The sequence below is a fragment of the Podarcis liolepis genome, assembly GCF_965112155.1.
Source record: "Podarcis liolepis genome assembly, chromosome: 14".
NCBI lineage: Eukaryota > Metazoa > Chordata > Lepidosauria > Squamata > Lacertidae > Podarcis > Podarcis liolepis.
This window is the reverse complement of record NC_139569.1, coordinates 37060557-37087315: the sequence shown is the minus strand read 5'-3', so window position 1 is coordinate 37087315 and position 26759 is coordinate 37060557. Positions and strand designations below refer to the sequence as shown.

Genomic DNA, 26759 nt, shown 5'->3' with positions numbered 1-26759 from the left:
AGAGAACTTTAGTATAAAATCTCTCTCGGTACAGAGGAGGGAGAGGAACTACTTTCTTCATCCACAGCCAGTCTTGCAAAATATTTTATCTTCTCTTCAAAGGGTGGGGGGGAAAGAGAGGAAAAGAACTCCACTTGTAATAACGTGTAAAAATTTAAACCTAGTTAGCGTTAAGTCTGCCAGGTGCTTTGCTATTTTAAAAAGACTCTTCTTTAAAAAAAAAAAAAACAGAAACAGAAACAAACAAACCCCAAATGTCTTTACATGCTCCCTCGCTGGGATCGCTCAGCGCATCCTTCCCAGTTCACGGTTACAATTTTTGCCATACGGTGATTATTTAAAAGACTGAATGGAATATCTGGAGCAAATGTTACAGGATGGATTTATTCATCCATCGTCAAATTCACGATTTCATAGTACATATGGGAACGACAATGACAAGGATAACAGTACAGGCTGCGGCTGCAATCAGGGCAGCTATTTTGCAAACTTTTGCTCTTCTGAATTCAGCTTCTTTGCGCTTTAGTAACGAGTCATAGCCTGGGGTATAGATGTCCTCCATCCAGTACTCTAAATTGTTGGGGTTTAAAGATTCTTGAGTCTGGAAAGTAAAAAGAAAAATAAAGCCATTAAGATTCTCTTTCTCTAAATTCCAGCTCTAAATAAGGATATGCACAACTTAGGCCACATCCGCACGATACATTTAAAGCACTGCTGTACCACTTGAACAGTCACGACTTCCCCCAAAGAATTCTGGGAAAGCGTAGTTTGTTAAGGGTCCTGAGAGTTTGCTAGGAAACTGCCATTCTGCTCACAGAACCACAATTCCCAGAATTCCCTGGAAGAAGGCTTGATTGCTAAACCACTCTGGGAATTGTAGTTCTGTGAGGAGACTCTTCCTGCTTGATTCCCAGTAAGCAGTATTCTGACAGTGGAGGCAAAACATAGACATCGTGGCTAGTGATAGCGAAGCGGACACAGGCAAGAAGCGGTTCTTCTTTGAAGCCATCTACAGACAAATCTCGGTTGCCAAACTTAATCAGTTCTGGAAGCCCAATTCAGCTTCCGAAATGTTCAACAACCGGAACACTTACTTCTGGGTTTTTGGCATTCGGGAGCCAAAAAGTTCATCAAGGGAGGCATTCAGGAGCTGAAGTATGACTGTACAGTCCAGTGGCGTAGCGTGGGTTGTCAGCACCCGGGGCAAGGCAAGTAATTTGCGCCCCCTAACCCGTGGATTTGCGCCCCCTAACCCTAACCCCCAGATGTTGCGCCCGGTGCAGCTGGCCCCCCTGCACCCCCCACACTACGCCACTGGTACAGTCATACCTTGGATTACAAATGCTTCAGGTTGCATGTTTTCAGGTTGTGCACCGCGCCGAACCCGGAAGTACTGGAACAGGTTACTTCCAGGTTTCGGCAATTGCACATGCACAGAAGCACTAAATCACGCTTTTTGCATGTGCAGAAGCGCCGAATCGCGACCCATACATGCACAGACACGGCACTGTGGGTTGCGAACACTGCGGGTTGCGAATGTGCCTCCTGCACGGATCACGTTTGCAACCCGAGAATCCACTGAATATAAAAAGAGAGTGTATTGGATCCGCTGAAAAATTCAGGCTGACAGGCAGCTTCCCAAAGATGTCTTCCTCTGTCGCCACGCTCTCAAATTTGCAACAAACAACGAAACAAAGCTTATTATAAAGTGGCTGCCTCACGCTCCCCTGTTGCAACGCTTCCTGCTCTCAATTCGGCAGCCTCTCTAAAAACAGACTGCAAGATGTCCTTAAGTCAAGTCCTAGCAACACCTTGTGACTGAAATCTTCTAACCCCTCCAGTCTCTTGGGTCTCAGAACGGCTGATTTATTCCTGAATCTTGCCACCTGTGTGTGACAGAAACTGCGAAAAGCATCTGGTGGTGGTGGGGAAATTACTATTTAAAATACAACTCATGTGTAAAATTCTGAGGGAGGGCAGGCCTGCACAACAAGCGACCCACAGAACCGAAGGGAGCCTACCAGCCACGTAGGCCAACCAGACCTGACACCTGCATTCGTAATCCTCGGTCAGTTGCCAGGGACCAACCATAATATTATTTGCCAGCTCTGAGGCTCCTGGGCCAGGTGGTGTGGAACAGTCAATTTAGCTTCCCACACAACATCTCAGAGCAGAGCTATTTCAACACCAGGCATCGTGGGAAATTAAAATGGCATCTGGTGCTGATTTGGAGTGCGACTACTGACCGTCATATGCAAAGTCCATTTGGGTGTTTTGCCCTGGGTCATCTCAAACCTAGAAGGGAGTATCTTATTAAAAACAATTAATATATTAATTGAAATCAGATTGGTTGTTGGGTTCCTACTGAGGGTATCCAGCGAGCCAAAATGACAGTGATGAGGGATTGAGGAATGCATTGGTCATTCTGTGATGTTACAGCAGGGAACAAAGCTGCATTGTAACTTTTGAATAAATGAGTTTTAACAAACAAAAACAAAGCAATCAACATTTTTAAGCAGCAGCAGCAACTCTGCTACCTGATTTGCACCTCTCCAGTTGGTCAGTTTCTAAAACAGATAATTGACTGAACGCTACAACCCTAGTTATAATATGCATGATGCGCTCTGAGGATTTAGAGTAGGCAAAGTGAGAGATGGGGAACTTGTTGTACAGTGGTTTGCTGCTAGACTGCAAAATCCTATCTAGCAGGGACTTGTTCCATTGCTCTCCTGCTGCTGAGGCTGTCATGGAGCAAGAGACTGCTCCTGATCTCTGTGGGCAGCTTGCTACATTTCCATACTGCCTGCTGAGAAAGGAAGCCCCCTCTAAGCACTGTAGCATAGAAGCCAAGCAGCTGGTGTGAAAGTGTTGAGAATGGGTTGTGAGTGAACGTTGTGTGGGTGGATTTAGAGATCTAGTCAGCTGTGCGCCTTAGCGTGCAAATGGTCCAAAGTAGTCAGGATGTACATACTAGCAGTGGGCAGACCAAATAAATACCAAAACTAGAAGGGATCAACATTATTATTATTATTATTATTATTATTATTATTATTATTATTATTATTATTTTTATATCTCACCCATCTGGCTGTGTTTCCCCAGCTGCTCTGAGTGGCTTCCAGCACATATAAAACATTAAAGAACTTTTCTATACAGGGCTGCCTTTAGATGTCTTCTGAAAGTTGTGTAGTTCTTTATCTCCTTGACATCTGATAGGAGGGCATCTCACAGGGAGGCCCTCTGCCTGGTTCCCTGTAACTTCACTTCCTGCAGTGATGGAACCACCAGAAGGCCCTCGGAGTTGGACCTCAGGGACCAGGCTGAATGATGGGACACCCTATCACTGCACACACCCAATTCACACACAAGTATGGCATGTTTAGGTGCGCACACAAGGCCCACCCCAATGTCCTTGTGTACATTTATTCTCCGTGCTTGGTCCCTGATCTTGTCTGTGTTGTCCAAGGAACCTCTCTGTGTGGCTTCTTCTTGTGTTCCTTTGAATGCTAGTAGAACTCTCTGAATGATCAAGGACCAGGGCATGCGGAAGACTGTGGACTGAGTGGGGACAGGCAATGCCCACAAGGACATTGGGCATGTGCACCAATCCACACTTGAGATCATTCAGGCATTCATGCGAACACCTGCGCACATCTTACATGTGTGTGAATTTGTGTGAACATGAGATGAACCTGCTGGACCCATCTAGTCATCCTGTTCTCACAGCCCCCCCCCCCCCCGATGCCTGCAGGAGGAAATCCTCAAGTAGGAACCAAGCACAACAGCGCTCTCCCCTCCAGTGGGTTCCTGCAATTGATATCACTGCATTATTGCCTCTGCCCCTAGAGGGAGGGAATGTGATTTAAACGGCTCAGGACCGCTATGCCTCAAGGACCACCTCTTTCCATATGAACCTACCCGGACCCTGAGATCATCTTCTGAGGCCCTTCTTTGTGTTCCCCCTCTTGAGAGGTCAGGAGGGTGGCAACACAAAAACGGGGCCTTCTCTGCAGTGGCTCCCCATCTGTGGAATGTTCTCTCCAAGAAAGTTCGCCTGGCACCTTCATTATACACCTTTAGACGCCAGGCAAAAACGTTCCTCTTTAACCAGGCCTTTGACTGATCTGATTTACATCCTACACACTTTTAAAAATGCTGGCTCTTTTTAGGGCAGTTCCATTGGGGTGTCGTTTGTATTTTTATTATATATATATATGTGATCCTTTATGTCAGGCTTCCTCAACCTCGGCCCTCCAGATGTTTTTAGCCTACAACTCCCAGGATCTCTAGCTAGCAGGACCAGCGGTCAGGGATGCCAGGAATTGTAGTCACAAAACATCTGGAGGGCTGAGGTTGAGGATGCCTACTATATGTGAACCACCCTGAGACCTTCGGGTATAGGGAGGTATAGAAATCAAATAAATAAATAAATAAATAATGAGAGTGGGCCCCACCCACTCCTGGTATGTAGACCCTGACCACTTTCTCCTGAGGGAATGCAGTTCACAGGAAGAAGCTCCCGCACCTCTCATATACAGGGTTGCAATCCAAACCTACTACACCCTCCAACATTTCTACATTGAAAATAGGGACGTCCTATTTCATCATCTTTTAAATCAGAACCAGTGAAGGCAGTGAAGGTCCTGTGTGAGTGTCTGGAGGCGGTTGGAAGATGGATGGCGGCTAACAGATTGAGGTTGAATCCTGACAAGACAGAAGTACTGTTTTTGGGGGACAGGAGGAGGGCAGGTGTGGAGGATTCCCTGGTCCTGAATGGGGTAACTGTGCCCCTGAAGGACCAGGTGCGCAGCCTGGGAGTCATTTTGGACTCACAGCTGTCCATGGAGGCACAGGTCAAATCTGTGTCCAGGGCAGCTGTTTACCAGCTCCATCTGGTACGCAGGCTGAGACCCTATCTGCCTGCGGACTGTCTCGCCAGAGTGGTGCATGCTCTGGTTATCTCCCGCTTGGACTACTGCAATGCACTCTACGTGGGGCTACCTTTGAAGGTGACTCGGAAACTACAACTAATCCAGAATGCGGCAGCTAGACTGGTGACTGGGGGAGGCCGCCGAGACCATATAACACCGGTCTTGAAAGACCTACATTGGCTCCCATTACGTTTCCGAGCACAATTCAAAGTGTTGGTGCTGACCTTTAAAGCCCTAAACGGCCTCGGTCCAGTATACCTGAAGGAGCGTCTCCACCCCCATCATTCTGCCCGGACGCTGAGGTCCAGCGCCGAGGGCCTTCTGGCGGTTCCCTCATTGCGAGAAGCAAAGTTACAGGAAACCAGGCAGAGGGCCTTCTCGGTAGTGGCGCCCGCCCTGTGGAACGCCCTTCCAGCAGATGTCAAAGCGATGAACAACTACCTGACATTCAGAAGACATCTTAAGGCAGCCCTGTTCAGGGAAGTTTTTAAACGTGTGATATTTTACTGTATTTTTGGTTTTTATGGAAGCCGCCCAGAGGGGCTGGGGAGGCCCAGCCAGATGGGCAGGGTATAAATAATAAATTATTATTATTATTATTATCGGGGACGCGGGTGGCGCTGTGGGTAAAACCTCAGCGCCTAGGACTTGCCGATCGTCAGGTCGGCGGTTCGAATCCCCGCGGCGGGGTGCGCTCCCGTCGTTCGGTCCCAGCGCTTGCCAACCTAGCAGTTCGAAAGGACCCCTAAGTGCAAGTAGATAAATAGGGACCGCTTACTAGCGGGAAGGTAAATGGCGTTCCGTGTGCTGTGCTGGCTCGCCAGATGCAGCTTGTCACGCTGGCCACGTGACCCGGAAGTGTCTTCGGACAGCACTGGCCCCCGGCCTCTTAAGCGAGATGGGCGCGCAACCCTAGAGTCGGACACGACTGGCCCGTACGGGGAGGGGTACCTTTACCTTTTACCTATTTCATCATCATCAAAATCATCATATTTATACCCCACCCATCTGACTGGGTGGCTTCCGATATATATGAAAAACATACCGTAGATTCCGGCATATAAGATGACTTTTTAACCCCGTAAATGAGGTTAAAATGTCAGGGGTCGTCTTATACGCCGGGTATGGGCGGCGTGGAACGGAGCCCGCCCATTGCTGCTGCTGCGGCAGCTCTGAAGCAGCAGCAGCCAGCAGCAGGCTCTGCTCCAGACGGCTTTCTCCTGGGGCGGAGCTGCCCAGCGTATTAGGCGGCTGGGCTTATGACGAACCCCCAAATTGCAGCTGCCATTTTGGGGGGTCGTCTAATACACCCAGTTGCCTAATACTCCGGAATCTATGGTAATAAAACATTAAACATTTTTAAACTTCCCTCTACGGGGCTGCCTTCAGATGTCTTCTAAAGGTTGTATCGTTACTTATCTCCTTGGTTGGGGGGGGGGTCACATAACTCCACACCCTCCAACATTTCTCCGATGAAAATAGGGACGTCTTAAGAAAAAGCGATCACATCAGAAACCAGGACGGCTTCTGTAAATCTGGGACTGTCCTTGGAAAACAGGGACACTTAGAGGCTCTGACATACTTACTGACAATATGAATCTCTATACCCTTCAACATTCAGGTTTCCCCTTCTTTTGGGTAGGTTCCACTTTGGCACAGGCCACCCACGGTGGAAACCAACGTGACTCACTTGTAGATCCAGAGCGGCCAACTTTCCTTTCTCGCCCGAGTTCCTTGTGTATTCCTCAATGGTCCACGACGGCTGAGCCCGCTTCACTTCCGCCAGTTCCATCAGCCGCATGTCCGTGTAGAGGGGGTTGGTCTTCATGTGCGACTTGAGCGACGCCGGGTAAGGGTGGGGGCTGAAGACTTGCTCAATCAAGAAGCCATCTTTGGGTTGCTTGGAGTGCCTTGGGGCGTGGGGGGTTTCATATTGCCTCTCTGCCTGCAGGGAGTCGCACAAGGAGTTCAGAGAAGGAAAGAAAGGAGTTTTGTGCTCAACAACTCAGTCGCCTTGGCTGCATCCAGATGGCTGTTTATTCGATTCATTTTTAATTTCATTCAATGTGTTTCTACGCCACTTTCCATTCAAACAAATCCGAAAGCGGCTTGCAAACAACAAATGGCAATTACATAATAGAACATCACAGGTACAGCACAAGTCGTATTATATATCATCCATAAAATGGTTACTATATGTATTACACCTAGAGCTGGGTGATATATCATTCAAGACTGGTTTGAAGTCCATATTGTGATATTGGTTTCATAATTTTTTATTGTGAATCACGATGTGTGTGTGTTCTGTGCTGCGCAAAAATCACGGTGCAGGAAAAACCATTCAGACATTCTGCTATATCACTATATCATCTATATCACTTTCTTTTTTCTTTCTCGTCCTGTGATGAGGCTGCATTTTAACATTTTTATATTTTACTGTTTCACTATTTTAACGTTGTATTTTAATCTTGTTTTTAAGTTGTATTCATTCAACTTGTTTTCATTATTGCTTGTTAGCCACCCTGAACCAGGCCTTGGCTGGGGAGGGTGGGGTATAAATAATAAAAATAAAAATCATGATGTTTAGCTGCTGTTGAAAACCAAATATCGCTCAGCCCTAAATACTACTACTAAAAAATAAGCTAAATACTACTATTTTGATACACACTTCCCCGCCAATTCAGTTCATCAAAATATACATACACATCCATCATTCAGGACCTTGATCTAACAGAAGTACAACAAAACTATACTTTAACTAATTGGTTTATTACATTTCCCCAATGTTTCCCTTGCTGTTTATTTCTGCATTATACACAATGCAGAAGCCACTTATGGGAAAACTAATGGAATGCAGTACTTGTTTAGTGCTCATTTCTGTGTTATTTGATTGCGGGCTGGGGGGCACCATTTGCAGCCCTTAACCCAGAAAAATTGTGGAAGTAAAGTGCCAAAATTTGGGGCAGTACACCAGCATATAGTTCTTTCCTGCCAGTATCATGGAGGAATAGAAGCACACATGTAGCTTCTGTAGAAACGTTGTCCAATGACTTTGGTTGTGTCACACCATGTCTAGTGGTATGAATGAAAGTCAATGCAAATATGCTGGTTTAGGGGTCAATAAGCTACAGTTCCATAACACAACAGGTACTGCAGTGTGAAAGGAACATTAGAGAACGGGGCAGTAGCACTACTGTTATAATCAGGAAAACTAATGCACCCCTGGATGGATAAGTCCGGTCATAGGCGACTATGGGGTTGTGGTGCTCATCTCACTTTTCAGGCTGAGGGAGCGGACATTTGTTCACAGGCAGCTTTCTGGGTCATGTGGCCAGCATGACTATACCGCTTCTGGCACAATGGGACACCGTGACAGAAGCCAGAGTGCACGGAAACGCCGTTTACCTTCCCGCCACAGCGGTACCTATTTGTCTACTTGCACTGGCATGCTTTTGAACTGCTAGGTTGGCAGGAGCTGGGACGGAGCAACAGGAGCTCACGCCGTCGCGGGGATTCGAACCGCCGACCTTCTGATCGGCAAGCCCAAGAGGCTCAGTGGTTAAGAGCACAGCGCCACCCGTGTCCCATGCACTATTCCCCATTTCTGAATGCACCCCTAGTCAACCAGGAATTTCATGCAGAAGAGCTCATGAAACTCCACACAGGTGAGTCGGTTGGCTGGCTAGGGAGGGTTGATTCCCTCCATCTCTTCCCTAAAACTCTGCCTCCTATGTGCGGAAGGAGGGAAGTGACTCTGAAAGTGACTAGGAACAGGGTAAGAAATACCGTTCACATTTTAATATGAATCTACCAATTTTGCGGGGACATGGGTGGCGCTGTGGGTTAAACCACAGAGCCTAGGGCTTGCCGATCGGAAGGTTGGAGGTTCGAATCCCCGTGATGGGGTGAGCTCCCATTGCTCGGTCCCAGCTCCTGCCCACCTAGCAGTGCGAAAGCACGTCAAAGTGCAAGTAGACAAATAGGTACCACTCCGGCGGGAAGGTAAACGGCGTTTCCGTGCGCTGCTCTGGTTCGCCAGAAGCGGCTTAGTCATGCTGGCCACATGACCCGGAAGCTGTACGCCGGCTCCCTTGGCCAATAAAGTGAGATGAGCGCCGCAACCCCAGAGTCAGTCACGACTGGACCTAATGGTCAGGGGTCCCTTTACCTTTACCTTACCAATTTTGCACCTTCTGAAATAATATACAAATTGAAACAATCTTCTTTGGATTTCTCGAAATAAAATAAAATAAATTCTCAAGGCACCTGACATAACTAAACAAACAAAGAAAACTTCTACAGTTCAAAACAGGATAAATAATTAAAACAAAACCCATAAGCATAATAGTATACACAGGAGCAAGCAAGGCTTTAATCATTCATAAAAGCCTTGTGAACGAGAAAGACTTTAAAGCCTGTTTAAAAACAAGAAGAAACTTATTTGTATAAGTTATTTAATATACTCATAAAATTCTGTACCGCTCAACCAAGAAGAAGGATCTTCTTTAAAATGCCCACAAACTACAAACATGTTACACAATGTGACAAGCACATGTTACATACTCTCTTAATCTTTAAACCATCCCTAGTTTCCTCAAATCACACACTACTGTCATGGAACTGCCATCGGAGCTAGAGGCGGAGGGAAGGCTCCAGAGGGATGGCGGAGAGGGTCCCAGTAGGGAGAGAGGCAGCCCGTCCGCTGGGGAAGGAAATCAGCATAACACCAGTAGCGAAGGGGGGGGGGGCAGATGGGGGAATCGGAGAGGAGGCTCCAAGACTCCTCGCCGGAGACCATTGGAGGGAGTACGGGTCCTCTGCTGCCCACACCCTCCCTGCGCAGAAGGCTTCCGCGCAGGGAGTCTAGGCGGAGACTAGGCGTCAAGGAACTTTTGTGCTGGAAGAAGTTTAAGAAACGCCCACTGACGGATTCTGCCAGCGACTGAGACAGTCACAATGCTGGAGGCTGTTCAGTCAGAAAGGGTTTAACCAGGTAACCTCGCCAGGAGTGGCGGCAACTTACGCACGAGCAACCCCTAAACCCATTACAACTACAAACAAATTTTTCCCCTGAAAAACCACCCCAGCAAAATCTATGAAAGAACAATGCACAGAACCTGTCAACAAGCTGAAGTCTCTCACCAAATGCTGAATTCATCCAAAAAAAGCCATTTCTTATCCTGTCCATCTCAAGTTCATCATGGGCTGCCCTCGAAGCTGTCTCTCCTATGCTGCTGAGTTTCATATCATTCCGCTGAGACACGCTCAAACTGTAAGTCGTAGAACCTACTACCGCCCTTCCAATTTCTAATCATAAATGGAGGAACACGATTCAGTCAACACACATACCCCTAACCGCTGTGGCTCTATAATTAAAAATAACAATAAACTTTCATTTCCCTCTCGCAGTTCTTTTCTGTCCTTCACATATCCATGTTGGCATGTTCCAACTGACCTGTCTGACAGACATTCTCACTCCACCCAACTTTCCTCCACCTAAACTTCTCTCACAACAAGTTCGTACTGAGCATGTGCAAGGAACAACCTTATGAAATCCCATTGACCAACATTGGCCACAAAAATGCCTTTTTGATTTATTTGTTTATTTTTAACCCAATCTACAAACATATTACACTACTATTAGACAAAAGCACACTCTAGGCATTCCCTTTGACCTAACAGAAAAGATGCAGTACAAATGGAGAAATATTTCTGGAAAAAATCACCTGAGCAAAGTCTAAGAAATAAAAACATAAGGTACCCATCAAGAAGCTGGTATTTTGTTTAGGTTTTTTAAAAACCTCTTCAGAATAAGCCATTTCTTACCCCTTCTACCCCAAATTTGGTTTGAACCATCCTGAAAAATGCCTCTCCTACACTGCCCAGTTTCAAATCAGTCCGATGAACCATTTTCTAACTATCCCCGGGAAACTTGACTTCTCATTATAGTGGTGGGATTTAATTCAGCCAATTTACCCTTAACATAAGGCCATGAGTGCGGCCCTATAATTATAGACCAACATCAGATAATAATAATAATAATAATAATAATAATAATAATAATAATAATAATAATGCCAGAATACAAAGATATCTAAACAGAGGAAGAGCACATGTGAATGTACACTTCTTAAAGGCATTTCTCACCAACAGGTGAGTCCTATCTGTAAAGAATTAACATGAAAACTGAACTGTCAAATGAACTATACAAGTCTATTTGCTTTCAGGTCAGCTCAGTTGGCCAAGGTGGCGATTTTGATGCCCGTATGGATGCATATTCCTGCATTTCAGGGGATTGGACTGGATGATCCATGGGGTCGCTTTCCAATTCTATGATTCTAAGTATACCATGTAAATTTAAAAAATCTACATTTTGGGGCAGCTAGTGTTGTTTTGGGACAATCTCAAATTATACGATCGGTGTTGTTTTTAGACTGCAGCTCTTTATGTATTCTGGATATTGCCGTGGGGAAGGAAAAAACAAGTGGGTTAAGAAAACAGACGGAAATTCATTAAAACAATTCTAACAGTAGTGTAGTAGTAGGCAGATGTTGTAATCCTCGGAGCCTTTCATGAAATACACCAGATCCTTTTCATGCAGTCAAGTTAAAAATATAATTCACTGAGCAGAAATTGAAAAATTACCTCTTTGGATTTTCTGTGCCAGTCTTTGTTCTCGCCTCCACCCCTGTCTTTCATATCTTCCTCCGTAATGCCAGCTTGGTTCGTATATGTGATAGCTCGCCAGTCTCTAGGGGAGTTAGATATACTAGCTATCTTGGATTCTGTGGCACTGTTTTCCTCTGTCAGGGACCTCGAAGACCTCCTGGTGAACAAGCTTTTTTTTAAGGCTTTGACCCGGAGGCTTTCGCTATTGCTGCCACTGGCATCCGAACAACACCAGTCCGGATTATTCTCCAGTTTGCCTCCGTGCGAAGAATTATGGCACGAAAAGATCCTGGGTGAGGTACTTTCTTCAGACTGAACCTCACTGGTCAAGGAATTGAGATCCAGTTGGACGCTCACTTTCTCTGGCTGCTGAATCTTTTGATCCAACTTGTTCAGCTTCCCCAGAACTTGGGAAATTTCATCCCTGACGCTGGAGAGAGACTCCAGTTTCTTTTCGATTTCCCCAATCCTTAGAACCAGTTTGCAGACGCTGGTTTTCAGCTCGTCGTCTGTGCCGCTGATCTCCAGGCGCGAGACTTTTTCCAGCTTGTTGCCGGCATTGCCGTTGGAGATTTTAGCTAAGTGGTGTTCAGGGGAGCTTTCGCAGTCCGATTTGTGTATCTGAGAAAGCGAGCCAGTGCTGTTGTAACACGACGACTGCCCCCCCCCCGTAGACCCACAGATGCTCATGTCATCCAGAAACCTGAAGATATCGCTGATGTCGTCGCTGACAATTTCAGAGTCGTCATCGGACTGCTTAAGAGAAGGTCTCTCTCCATATTTATTCTGACTGGGGTGGACCATCTCTTTGCACTTCTTGTGTTCCAGCCCCTGTTGGTCTGTCTGTGTCCCAACACTGTTTGTTTTGTCAATGCTGAGAAGCTGGATGGAGGTGCAGTTAATACTCTTGTCTTTAAACTTCTTCATGGGCTCGTGTTTCTCCACTTCCAAGATGGAGGGGATGTCTTTGGGTTTATGCCCGTTTGGTTTCATGGCGTAGCCAGACTGCATCATTGACTGCTGATCCTTGGGGTTGAGATAAGGCTGGCGCCTCTCTGTGGCTGGGAAATTGGAAGGCTGGCTGTTTGAACCCTGGTACCGTGGATTTTCTTCAGACTGTTTCCTGTTGAAAAAGGACCTTTCAAAATCAGGTACTTCTTCGGTGTTCAAACTCCAGCTTTTGACCGGCCATGGAGTTTGTTTGCTCGGCTTCCCCAGCCACCGTTTGGTTTCTTGCGGTCCGAGAACGGTTGTTGGGCCGAAGTAAGTAGAAGCCTGGAGATCGTCTAAGCTTTCATGCTTGACCCTTCTTTTATCAGGCACAGGCGAATAAATCGGGTTCAAGTACTGGCTGCTGTAGGGCATCTCAAAGCTGTGGTTGAAAAACGCCTGCTTGGAGGTCTCTTTCCTGCCCGGAGGTTCGACGAGCTCGTCCTCTGCTTTGCTAGTGGGCGACATTAAGCTGGGCGAAATGGTTATGAGGTTGTGGAAGTCCTCCTTGAAGATGTTCCGCTTCTGCACGCACGACTGCATCACAAACGGCTCGTCGTTTGAAATGAATGCCTCCTTGATGCTCGCGCTGATGGGCAAGGAGTCCTGGTCAGATATAGACTCGGTTTCGAGGTTCATGGGGAAATATGTGCTCTGCATTTCGCAGGGGGGAGAGCTGGCAATGGTGTAAGACGCCAAGGCCTGCAGTCGGTCCAGGGAAGCCGCTCGCCCTTTCATCTCCTTATTGACCCCAAGCAGAAAGTTGGGCTCAGAAGCAGGTACGAACTGCGGGCAGTCCTTGCAATCCCCTTTCCTGCATTTGGACGACCTCCTGTTCGAATACCCCCTGTTAAATTCTCCATCCCTCAGCTCGCAGTTGAGCACGCAGTCCACCATATTGCACACTTCTGTGTCCGATCGGCAGGACTCCAGAGACTCTTTCTTCCCCATCTTTCCCCGGGAAACAGGAAGCTTCTCCTTGGCCACCCCGCCGTTCATCTGTATGAGGTTGAATATCGTCACGATGTCTGCCGCAACCATGATCTTCTTCGACTGCTGGTTGTTCACGCTGCACCTCATTTTGTCCTTGAACAAGGTGGCGGGGAAATTAGGGTCTAGGCAGGCAGTGTAGAAAAGCACACTCCGCAGCTTGGCCAACTGGGACAGATCAAACCTAGCACATAACGATTTGCAGAGATCCTGGTAGGAGACAGAGTTTTGTTTGGTGTCCAGCTCCTCCAAAATGTTCACAAGGAACAGAGAAGAGTCCTGACTGGTTTCCATGCCTGGTGGAGATCAGGCTTTGCCGCTTATCCCAGTCGCGTTATTCCAGTTCTAAATGAACACACAACAGGAAAGAGAAACAAAGTAAGCTGTATTTCGTAAGCCACCTAAAATCTCTAAAACAAAACAGCAACTTTTTAAATAATAAGAATAATGATCACACTTTCTTTTATTCATTAAGTGTTCTATGGGTTGATTTTTTCTTTTAAAATGATGTACACTAAGAACACAAGAAGCTATACCATGTCATCTATCTCAGTACAGTGGTACCTTGGTTCTCAAACGCCTTGGTACTCAAACAACTTGGAACCCAAACACTGCAAACCTGGAAGTAAGTGTTCCGTTTTGCAAACTTTTTTGGGAATCCGAATGTGCTCTGGTTTGAGTGTTATGCTTCCGATTTGAGTGCCACACTTCCGTTTTGAGTGTTACACTGAGGTCTGTCTGTTTTTGCTATTAATTTTGTGGTTTTCTGGCTCTTTTGGTTTTGCGACTGTGTGGAAACCTACTGACTGAATGATTGCAGTACATTGTTTATTGCTTTCATTTTATGGATCAACGGTCTCGTTAGATAGTAAAATTCATATTAAATTGCTCTTTTAGGGGTTGTTTTCAAAAGCCTGTAACGGATTAATCCATTCTGCATTACTTTCTACGGGAAAGCGCGCCTTAGTTTTGGAATGCTTTGCTTTTGGAATGGACTTCCAGAATGGATTAAGTTTGAGAAGCGAGGTACCGCTGCGTTTCTCAGTCACACTGTAGCAAACACTGGCAATTCTTTTGTTAATTCATATTTGTGTTTGTATGTGCCCTGAGCATCCAATAAACAACGATATAGCAAATTTAAAAGTATAAATAACCACAATTACATACAATCATAGAGTTAATGCCTCTGATTAGTAGAAGGGAAGGGACATAGCTCAGTGGAAGAGAAGCTGCTTTGGTGCTGGTTCAATCCCCAACATTTCCAGGTGGGTCTGGGAGAGGACCCTGGATAATTGTTGACAGTCAGTGTTCACAATACAGAGACCTCTGCTCCCCTCACAGAGCCACAATTCCCAGAGTGGTATAACATTCAATCCCCCATCTCAGGAAGAAGAAAAGAAGATGCCTCTCTAAAACATCTCAGCACCCCTAACGAAGTTCCCATAATTCCTTGGGGGAAGCCATGACTAGTTAACAGGCTGCGGTGAGAACCTTGAAGTCAGCCAATGTGTCTCATTCCCTGCAGCTCCAGCTGACCTCATGCTGGGTGCAGGGAATCACTAGAGCAGGCAATAATCACGATGAGGGGGACACCGCGAAGCCAGCCAATGCCTCTACATAGCTCCATCCTTATTTCAGACATCATGATACATAGGTATATTGTATCACCCAACCCTAAATACCGAGTTCAAATTGGTTCATGTGTGAGGAAACACAGAGGCCCTGAGCTGCAGAAGGCTTTATAGGTCAAAACCAGCACTTTGAATTATAGTCATATCTCGGGTTAATGATGCTTCGGGTTAAATATTTTCAGGTTGCGTCCCGCGGCGACCTGGAAGTGCCAGAAAGGGTTACTTCCGGGTTTCGCCACTCGTGCATGCGCAGACACTCAAAATGACGTCACACGCATGCGCAGACGCTGCAAATCGCGACCCGCGCAAGCACAGACACGGGGTGCGTTCTGCTCAGGTTGTGAACGGGGCTCCGGAGCGGATCCTGGTCGCAACCAGAGGTACCACTGTAGTCCAAAATATAACTGGTGGCCATTACAGCCATGCCAGGATTGGTGTTATGTCCTCAGAATACCTTACCCCAGTCAGCAATCTGGCAATAGGATTGCATCAATTCCTAAAATTTTGAGAATTACAGTGGTACCTCGGGTTAAGAACTTAATTCGTTCTGGAGGTCCATTCTTAACCTGAAACTGTTCTTAACCTGAAGCACCACTTTAGCTAATGGGGCCTCCCACTACTGCCGCACCGCCACAGTGCGATTTCTGTTCTCATCCTGAAGCAAAGTTCTTAACCCGAGGTACTATTTCTGGGTTAGCAGAGTCTGTAACCTGAAGCTTATGTAACCCGAGGTGCCACTGTATGGGGACAGAACTACCTAAACTGTATAGAAATTTATTTACGTATGCTACTGCAGCAGAAAGAATGCTACTTGCCCCAAAGTGGAAAAAAGCAGAAGTCCCAGCAAAGGAAGAATGGATACAAAAACTTACGCACTATTCAGAAATGGCAAAACTTACTGGAAGAATGAGAAATCAAGACAACAAACTTTTTATAAAAGAATGGAAATGGTTCACTGAATATTTACAGATAAATTGCAAACAGATAAAAAACATTAGCAGGATTATTGTAATAACCAGCAGTTTCCTAAGAATATATATTTTAAAGTAGATAATTAAATGAGCAAATTAAATTTGGACAGTGCTTTTCTGTTAAAAAGGAAAGTTTAGGAGTACTCTCATTTTCCTACTCAGATTGAAATATTGCCCCTCAATGAGGCCAAATTTAGATTCCCAAAATGTTTAGGGGTATGCGTACCCCTGCTTTCCCCCAGGAAAAAAAAGCACTGAATTTTGATATGCAGAAGATGTTTAAAAATAAATTTAAGGAACCGCAGAAAGAGGGGGAAAGAAGTCACACTTTGAAATGCTAATTTGATTGTAAAACTAATGAAATGTACAAACTTGGAAAGTATAAATAAAAACTTTTTTTTAAGAATGATTGCATCAAGATGTTTTTCAAGATATGCTTTACTAACATGCTTGCAGTGTACGTACGTTTCAGTTAAACTGCATCAAAGGAATCTTGACCGTACATCACCTTAGGATGACTTTCCCCAGCGTTTTATCAATGCCCATGGGGAGCGAGGGGGAAATAACATGAGCAGAAGAAAGGCATCAATACCCGCAGCCTTTTTTCAGGAAGGTCCATGCATCCTACTCTACAGAGGGCAGTCCTGTATTTGAAGGAGTCTTCTATCTGAAGTCCTGTCTGGTTGACAGATTAAAGGACCATAAGAGCAGAAAGGAAGGGCCTTGAAGTTGCCCATCAACAGTTAATACCTGAACAGCAAACTGAGCAGGTATGTCTCTTGCATTTCTATTCAAACTGTAGTGATTATTTTTCATATTTGCATCTATCCATATAAATTAGCGCATGCACATTTTTATGCAGCCTGTGTCCCACCTTCATCCATTTCTTTCAGCGATTCGTTCCCTCTGCTTTGTCGATCTCTAAATGGCCCATTTCCAAAATTAATTGTGGGGATTCTATCTGAAAGCAGAATTGAGGGAAGGTGGATCTCAGAGCAAAGCAGGTAAGCCAGAAAACAAACACACCAAGGAAAGGAACGGTGGTGTCATTCTTAAAGGATACTCTATAGCAGGGGCCAGCAACCTTTTTCAGCCGTGGGCCGGTCCACTGTCCCTCAGACCATGTGGTGGGCCGGACTATATTTTGAAGGAAAAAATGAACGAATTCCTATGCCCCACAAATAACCCAGAGATGAGTTTTAAATAAAAGGACACATTCTAAGTGGTTATGTAAGCTTTCAGAATACTTAGAATTAGCCAAATTGACAGACGTAATAAGACAAAAACCAAAAAGTGAAGTAAAAGAAGAATGGGAGTGCCTAAATGAATACCTCAAAAGTCAAGGTTCGAGGACAGAAATCTGGCTGAGTCTGGCATAACCTTGTGAAGTGAAAGGATAAGAAAGGGATTTATATCTACATGTTAGGCTAGAGATGATAAGGAAAACAGTAAAAACAGGAAGACACAAAGAGAGATAAAGGATGTGCTGTGGGATTGGTGGAAGTCAATGTTTTGTTGTTGTTTTGTTTTGTTTTGTTGTTGTTTTTATAGTGTTTATATTATTAACTTGTAAGATATGGATTTGTTTTGTTTTTTTAGTTGTTGTTGCTTTTTTAGTTTTTCGAATGTTGGTTTTAGTGTGTTGTGTATTGTTATTTTTAGATATTTTTCGTGTTGTTGTTGTGTGGAAAATACTAATTATTTTTTTTTTATTTTTTAAAGGACACATTCTACTCATGTAAAAACACGCTGATTCCTGGAACGTCCATGGGCCGGATTTAGAAGGCAATTGGGCCGCATCCAGCCCACAGGCCTTAGGTTGCCTAGCCCTGCTCTATACAGTGGTAAAGGTAAAGGTAAAGGTACCCCTGACCATTAGGGCCAGTCATGACCGACTCTGGGGTTGCGGCACTCATCTCGCTCTATGGGCCGAGGAAGCTGGCATTTGCCCGCAGACAGCTTCCGGGTCATGTGGCCAGCATGACTAAGGCGCTTCTGGTGAACCAGAGCAGTGCACGGAAACGCCGTTTACCTTCCCGCCGGAGCGGTACCTATTTATCTACTTGCACTTTGATGTGCTTTCGAACTGCTAGGTTGGCAGGAGCAGGGACCAAGCATTGGAGCTCACCACGTCACGGGGATTCAAACCGCCAACCTTCTGATCAGCAAGTCCTAGGCTCTGTGGTTTAACCCACAGCGCCACCCGCGTCCCATTTCTATACAGTGCTACCTCGGGTTAAGAACTTAATTCGTTCCGGAGGTCCGTTCTTAACCTGAAACTGTTCTTAACCTGAAGCACCACTTTAGCTAATGGGGCCTCCCGCTGCTGCCACTGCACCACCAGAGCACGATTTCAGTTCTCATCCTGAAGCAAAGTTCTTAACCCGAGGTACTATTTCTGGGTTAGCAGAGTCTGTAACCTGAAGCGTCTGTAACCCAAGGTACCACTGTAGTATGAATCCTCTGACTGGGGCCTGACCTTGAGAAGTATGTGCTCTACTACTCAGGGCGCCCCGTGTGTCATCCTGAAGGGGGGTGACATTCGGTGTGGGGCTCCCCCCCTCGCCTGCGACCCCCCCCCAAGCCCGGCGAGCGGCAAAGCTGTGACTCTCCACCTTCCCCTGGCTCTCTGTAGGGGAGAATTGCGCAGCCGTGTCAATCGGCCTGTGGGCACATCTCTCCACCTCTGGACGCATGGCATGTGCGCCACGCCAGGTGCCAGAGCACCCAGCTCTGCCCCTGCTACTACCAAGGCATGAATGCTGCCCACCTCCCCTGCCAAATAAATTTACAGGCTTCTGGGGCTTCTCTGTCCTTTGCCTTACATGGGCCTGCCAGGGATTGAACCTGGAACTTTCTGTATCCAAAGCAGATGTTCTACCACTTCAGCAATGGCCCTTTCCCAAATATCAAGCAAGTGAGTCAAGCAATAGACTATAGAAAAAAGCATCAGAGGAAGCTCAAGTGCTGATCTGATCTCCAAAGATAATATGTATGTTACCTTTGCATTTCCCTCATTGCAATTAACTTGGGCGTTTTTGAACAGCTGGGCATTTAAATGCCTTCCTAGTCTACCTGCCGAAGAGTCCTGTGTGAGCTCAAAAGCTTGCAGAATTACACGTCAAAAGAGGTTGACTTAGCAAAGGAAATTCTCTTATCTGCTCCATGCCACCTTCAAGACGAAATGCCTTGTGACTGTTCAATTAACAATAAAGGAAATGATTTGTCTTTGAAGAGAGATCAGTCTTCCTCAGATTCAGTTTTCCCAACTGGAACAAAGCAATCGCACTGCCGTGAAAACGCACACACAAGAACCACCTGACAACTTGCCAGAGTCTACCAGGGTTGGTCTTTAGGACGAGCTACGGGCTCACTACCGATCAATCCTTTCATGACCTCTACGAAAGCAGGTTGACACTTCATACTCCTTGTGTGAAGGTGGAAAAAGCCTTAGCCCAGCATTTCAGCTGTTGGGAGATCAGACCGTGGCATTAATCATTCCATTTTACCTTCCCAAGACTACCTTCTCTGAGGCAATGAGATTATTTTGTCTTCAAAAAAGAAAAGCAACACAAAATTATCTTTAAAAAACCAAAAACACCCTGCAGGACTAGGCAATATTAAGGAAACCTTAGCCAATATGCATGACATACATTACTTTTTCAATGTAAAATTCCAGCATTTCACTGTGTGGACAGAAATGATGCAATCACCTTCAAACAAGCAGAGCTAGTACTGTGATACTAGAGAAGTATCTCCGATTAAAAAATTCACTCTTACTTTGATCTTCAGGGGTTTTTTTTGGTATTGCACAATATTCACCCATCATTCTTTGAGAATTGCTGCAACTCTTCAGAACCTGGCATTTGAGACCGGTGGTCTTAAAACCAAGAAAAGCATACTTGGATTTCAGATCATTTAGCCCCATTTTTGCCATACTGTTACTAACACTATTATCAATATCAAAACTTGTAGGGGAACTTTTGCCATACAAGGACGCCCAAAGCAGCTCACAACAGAGCAATACGGAATCAAATCGTAGAAATCCTAAGAACTGACTTTCATGTAGCATGTTTTGCAGGTGCAGAGAGGTAGGCTGACCAATACATTTTGCTGCCTGAGTCGTAGAAGAGCCCCATTCGAATCCCACATGCAGAAGCCAACCAGGCCGGGGCACAATCTGCCCTATACATTTAAAGCAGTATCACACCGATTTAAACACCTGTGTCTTCCCCCAAAGAATTATGGGAACTGTAGTCTGTTAAGGGTGTTGACAGTTGTTAGGAGAGCCTCTATTCCCCTCACAGAGCTACACTTTATTTATATATCTAATTCATACCCCACCCTTTTCTCCAAGGAGCTCCAAGTGGCATCTATGATTTCCCCCCTCCTCATTCAACCCCCCACAACAAACATTTGAGGTAAGCTAGGCTCAGGGGCAGAAAATAAAACCTATCCATTTTGAAGGAAATCAGCCCTGAGTGCTCACTGGAAGAACAGATCCTGAAGCTGAGGCTCCAATACTTTGGCCACCTCATAAGAAGAGAAGACTCCCTGGAAAAGACCCTGATGTTGGGAACGATGGAGGGCACAAGGAGAAGGGGACGACAGAGGACAAGATGGTTGGACAGTGTTCTCGAAGCTACGAACATGAGTTTGACCAAACTGCGGGAGGCAGTGGAAGACAGGAGTGCCTGGCGTGCTCTGGTCCATGGGGTCACAAAGAGTCGGACACGACTAAACGACTCAACAACAAGAAGGCTCAGAGGCAGTGAGTGACTGGCTCAAGGTCACCCAGTGAGTTTCATGGTTGAGAGGGGATTCGAACCCTGGTCTCCCAGGTCCCAGTCTGATGCATTAACCACTACGCCATGCTGGTTGAACAGTGTTGGGTGGTCAACCTTTCTTTCCAGGGAAATTTAGGAGCTGTGAGGAGAATAGGGGGCTCCTCGCAGCTCGCTTAACACTCTATAGTTCCCAGGATTCTTTGGGGGAAGCCATAACTGTTTAAAGTTTTATAATACAGTGGTACCTCGGGTTAAGAACTTAATTCATTCCGGAGGTCTGTTCTTAACCTGAAACTGTTCTTAACCTGAAGCACCACTTTAGCTAATGGGGCCTCCTGCTGCTGCCGCCCCACCGGAGCACGATTTCTGTTCTCATCCTGAAGCAAAGTTCTTAACCCAAGGTACTATTTCTGGGTTAGCGGAGTCTGTAACCTGAAGCATCTGTAACCTGAAGCATATATAACCTGAGGTACCACTGTAATGCTTTAAATTCACAGCAGAGATGGGGCCTGGCAACGGAATCTTACTTCAGTGCAAGTGATGGGATAGCATACTGCATGACAAGTGAAGGCAGCAGGTTAGCTTTAAAGAGCAGAGGGTCAACCACAACGGCAATATCTCCAATATTTCACTGCTTCTCCTTGCTTCCCAGCATCTGCTGCCTGAGGCGGCTGCCCCACTCCGACCAATAGTAGGGCCGTCCTTATTTGCCATCGATCCTTATCTCCAAAATTCAGATTATGTTAGTCTGTGGAGCCAAAATAAAATTGGTAATTTAGCACCCTAGAGATGGACAGTGCAATCTCAAGCATGTCTGACCAGAAGTAACTCCCATTGTGCTCAATGGGACCTCCTCCCCAGTCACTGTGCTTAGGATTGCAGCCAAAAGATGTTATTGCGACATAAGCCTTTGTTGATGACAGTCCACTCTGCCAAATACATGGAGCGTTCTCAGTTAGCAATACACATGGCACAGAACCAGTTAGAGTGTCAGACGAGACGAGTTCAAATCCCACACTCAAGCCATGAAGCTCATTGGACGACCTTGGACCAATCACCACCCACTCTCAGCCTAAGCTACCTCACAAGGTTGTTACAAGGGTAATATGAAGGGTGGGGGGGAAAGAACCATGTAAGCCAACTAGAGCTACCTGGGAGGAAAAGTAGGATATAAATGGAAGAATAAATAAATTAAATAGCCAAAACAACAGGAGTTTAAACAGTGAGTGGGTGGCATTCAACCAAGTTTTACCCAGTGGCATTAATCAACATGACTCTGTTAGGTCCATTAACTCCAACTGGTCTACTCTGAGTGAAGCTTAGTTGTGCTTGGGTGGGGTTGCTCCTGTTCCTAGAGAGTCCCTTTTATGCCATAGCCTCTTGGCCATACTATTTAGAAACACACACAAATATACTGTATCCATGAATAAGGATACAACAGCCAAAGCATTTCACAAAACAAGCCCTACACAGAAAACGTATGCCGCAATAAACCTGAAGTTTTGCTAGGGGGAAGCTATATAAATTAAAGCAGGTAAATAAATATGGGGAAAGCAAAATGTTACTTTGAAATATTTCCCTCGAAGGCTGAATTTATTTTATCCTGGATTCTTTTATTTGATGCTTTAATGTGTTGTAAAACGTTTTGAGACCCCCCCCTTTAAAATATAAAGCAGTACAGAAATGAAATGAAAGATAATAATAATAAAACTCATTGAGGGAAAAATGGTGCCTAGACATTCTGTTGTGACAAGTGTAACCTAGGTTTGAGGTACCATTTGGTGATTAGCTTATGTATCTGAGTTTCTAACACTGCCTTTAAGATCCCACAAGACTCTTGGCTGTTCTCCCAAACGTGATCGAAACAGCCTGGGTATATTTGCTTAGGAAGAAGCCCCATTAAAATAAGCATTAAGACTTAGAGTAAACATACAAAAGACCAGGCTGAAAGCCAGTTCTTAGACCTGACCACTCCGTGGCTTCACATGTTGCCAAACAATGCCCCTGCCCATTTGCTTTCTGAATCGGGAGAGAGGAAGAGAAGAAAGCACTTAGGAGGCAGAGAGCCCCACACAGGCTCACTCCAGTCCAACCTGTCCCATTCTCTTACAAAGCGAGGAGGTGGAGGGCAGGGGGTTGAGTTTTGCTTCCAGCCAGCCTTGTGTGACACACAATGGAACACAATGCCAGGGCCACCAGCTTGTGCTTTCAGCTTCTCTGCAAATCCCCACCCCATGGGGCAGGTATGAGATACTTTGCTGGCAAGGCGCCTCCTTAATGTGATTTTTATTCACTCTCCTCAAGCCAATGGGGAGCTCGGGGTGGTGGTGAGGTGAGGACAATGCCCTGCAGCCTGGAAGCAAAAAGCAATGCAATTTGCTAGAGGCTTATTCATCAGCAAACAGTTTACTGCAAGTCTGCATTCTCCGCAGCAGGAGAAAAGGGGAAGAAAAGCAAGCTTTGCACAGAACAACACTCGGTGGATCTGCTTCCTCATCTCTCCCATCAAACATCCATCACACACAAAAACATAGGCGGAAGCCAAGGAAGTTGTGAGGTTTATGTCTCTCCTCTGATATAGGAACGGTGATAAAACAAAACTCTATATAAACCTAGCTTCTTACACAGGGGAAAAAAGAAGGTTGTGCTGGCTCGATTGCCATGTTGTCAAACACACCGCCTCTTACACGACTGAACACACACATTCCAAGAAGGATGCATTGTATATCCACACAGCATTCCTCCCTCCCTGGTTCTTTCTCTCTGCACAAGTTCAAAGAATGCTTAATGCCTTACAGAACACTTTACATTAATACCTGTTGTTATTGTGTTATGCAACTAACCCCCCGTATTAGGTAAGTGATCTACATGTGTGGGGAGGGGGGGGGGAAGCAGGGCAAATTATGATAGTAAAAAAACACCATAATAAAACCTCACAGAATGTTATGATTTGGTTCCTGACTCCCTCACACCCGGGGAACAATCCTTCCACAGATAGACACAGTTTCAGCACAAGAATGACTCTCCTGCCCACACAGATATTAAAACATGGTCACCTTAATTCTGTGTTGTTGTTGTTGTTTTTAATATTGAGGATCTGCAGCATGGGACCAAGTGTAAAAGCATACAATCCCACCGTAGATTCCAAAACATTGCACCCCCTCCTCCCTGAAGCCCATTTCCCCGTGTTTCCATTTCACAAAGCAAAACAAAGATGACTTTGCCAGAATTGACTATCCCATCCACAACAGTCTTTTCATTCCTGCAAGCCAGGTTCTTTTGCAATGTTTACCCACTCATCCCAGACCTCTACAGACCCCAAATTTTCGCCTTGATTTCTGGTACTGCCATTGCCCATCCGGAAAGGCGGTGGCGGCAAGGTTTGGGTTGTTGTTTTTCTCTTGCCATCAACTTATCACCAGCCTCTGCTGGGATCCTACGGAACTCAGGCAGTCAGAGAAGTATCACCAACAAAAGCTGAAGTTGTTGCAACAATTTTGTATCCCCCTCCCTCTCTTTGCCTCCCTGGGAGTCTGAAGCACCAAGAAACAGCAGGACCCCACTTCACAGCTCCATGGGGAAGCCAGGATAAAAAGAGAAAGAGGTTGGCAGGAGCAGGCAGAGCCAGCCCAGTGTTCCTACTCCAAATCTATTCCGTGTCAGTTGAAAAGTCTCCCTACTTGATCTAGCCAGACTCAGGCTTGGGTGGCTCAGTCAGGAGGGAGGAAATGGACTCCTGTACCTTTAAGAGTGGGGAATTTCAGCAGGTATAGCTTTTCTCCCAGCCCCATACCTGCCAAAATCCTCTTTCCAAAATAAACATCTATAAGAGGCAAAGGATCCCTTCATAAATACCTCTGTCCCCCTCTCCTCCCCAACCCGGGGCCCTGGCCTTCCCACACGGTTTTTCATTGGCATTGTCCTTTTCCAACCTCTCCCAAATTTCTCTCCCCTACTTTATAAATGCGGTCTGGGGTGGGTGGGTGGAAGGAAGGAAGGAAGGAAGGAGGGAGCACTCCTTAGGAAAGCAAACCAAGCCTCGTCCAAGCCAACTGTGGCGGTTTGGGCTATTTACGCATTTGGATTTGCAGGATCCCGGATTCTCTCTTTCTTACCTCGAAGTTGTCTTGTGGAGGAGTTGGGGAGGGATGATCGGCGCCTGCTTCTCCCCCCTCCCCTCCCCTCAATGTCCCCTTCACGTCAGGGTCTTCTGCCGCGGCTCTTGCAGCCGGGACCTTGCAAGGAGGAGGAGGAAGAAGGAAGAGAGGAGGGAAAGCGGAGCGAACGGGAAGCACACCCCCCCAGCAGAGTGCCCCCCCCCAAGCGTCGGTTTGGAATCCAATAAAAAAAGGCAAAGCAAGAAAAGGCCAGCGCTCCTCCGGCATTGGAGAGGGGGCGCAACTGCAATGGTCAACCCCGTCGTTGCAAACTAGCGACGCAAAACGCACACTGCGGGCGGCTCGGGACGTTTCTGCTGCTGCTGTTGGGGGTCGCTCCCTCCTGGATGTTTCTTTCTCTGCACCCCCCGCCTCCTGGGTCTGTGGGTGTGCCGCTCCTCAACAGCCTGGAGACGTCAGGACCCTCGTTTGAGCCCGGAAGAAGGAGCAAGAGGGAGGCTGCTCTGCACAAGTCTCCTTTGCGCGCAAGCCAGCAAGCACGCACATGCACGCTCCTTCGTTCATTCATTCATTCATTCATTCATCCTCTCTCTCTTTCTCTCCGGGGCCTTTTCTCCCGTCTCCAAAGCTCCCCCTGCAAGAGTGGCTCGTAAATCATTGGCCAAGAAGCCCCACAGGATCGGGGAGGGGGGCAGGCAAAAGCCCAGGCTCTGGAGCCGCTGCAAACTCCCCAGGGCTCACAAGGCGATGTTCAGCGCGTTTACTCCCATGGTGCTACTCCGGGAAGCGGTACTTTGTGGGGTCAGGGGCCCACGCAGCAGAAAGCTACCCCTAAAAACGTGGTGGTAGGGCTGAGGAAAGACATGAACATTCCCATCCGTAAGATCATCAGAAGAGCGTCGCTGGATCAGGCCAATGGCCAGTGGCGTAGCGTGGGGGTGCAGGGGGGCCGGCCGCACCGGGCGCAACATCTGGGGGTTAGGGTTAGGGGGCGCAAATCCACGGGTTAGGGGGCACAAATTACTTGCCTTGCCCCGGGTGCTGACAACCCACGCTACGCCACTGCCAATGGCCCATCTAGTCCAGTCCAGCGTCCTGTTCCCACAGTGGCCACCCAGATATCTGTGGGAAACCCACGAGCAGTATTAAAACACAAGAGCACTCTGCCCTCTGGTGATTTCCGGCAACTGTGGACTCGGAGGCAGAATATAGCTGTCCTGGCCCTCAATAGCTGTCTCTTCCATGAATTTGTCTATTCCTCTTTTAAAGCTATCTAGGTTGATAGCCGTCACTATCGCTTGTGAGAGGAGTTCCATAGTTTAACAAGGCAAAAGTACTTTTGGCTGTTCTGAATCTTCCAACATTCAGCAGACCCCCTTCCCCATTAAACTAGGATGTAATGAAAATTGCCTAACTGCACCACAGTGTTTACTCATCGATAAATCTTGGTTTCCTTGGATTTGCTGGCTTTTAGATATTTATCTTGTTGCAAGCATATTCTCTCTCAGTCTCTGTCCCGCTCTGCCCCATTTGCAATTGGTGCTGGTGGTGGGGAAATCATCCTGGGTGTTAGAATTTAATCAATGCTTGGAGTGTTAAAACTGGATGCCAGACTCGTGCGTATTAGGCCACACCCTTGTGTTCTAAGCTGTGTGCTAGACAATGCCAACCC

The 26759-nt window shown here is 46.4% G+C and overlaps 1 protein-coding gene across 1 annotated transcript; it reads right to left on the bottom strand.

Moving 5' to 3' along the window:
- Positions 1-370: 370 nt before the first annotated feature.
- MINAR1 (membrane integral NOTCH2 associated receptor 1) lies at positions 371-25248 on the bottom strand. Its single transcript, XM_083475336.1, has 4 exons — positions 25085-25248; positions 11577-13925; positions 6622-6876; positions 371-601 (listed from the first exon to the last, which is right to left on the bottom strand). The coding sequence occupies exons 2-4, from the start codon at positions 13872-13874 to the stop codon at positions 404-406; spliced, it is 2751 nt and encodes a 916-aa protein (XP_083331462.1). The 5' UTR covers positions 13875-13925; positions 25085-25248; the 3' UTR covers positions 371-403.
- Positions 25249-26759: the final 1511 nt, after the last annotated feature.

Excerpts from the sequence above, each read along its gene's own strand:
- MINAR1 (XM_083475336.1), bottom strand. The coding sequence starts at position 13,874 with ATGGAAACCAGTCAGGACTCTTCTCTGTTCCTTGTGAACATTTTGGAG. Across the intron at positions 6,877-11,576 it reads GGCACAGAAAATCCAAAGAG|GCAGAGAGGCAATATGAAAC; the intron begins GTAATTTTTCAA and ends GACTCCCTGCAG. Across the intron at positions 602-6,621 it reads TGGCCGCTCTGGATCTACAA|ACTCAAGAATCTTTAAACCC; the intron begins GTGAGTCACGTT and ends TTTACTTTCCAG.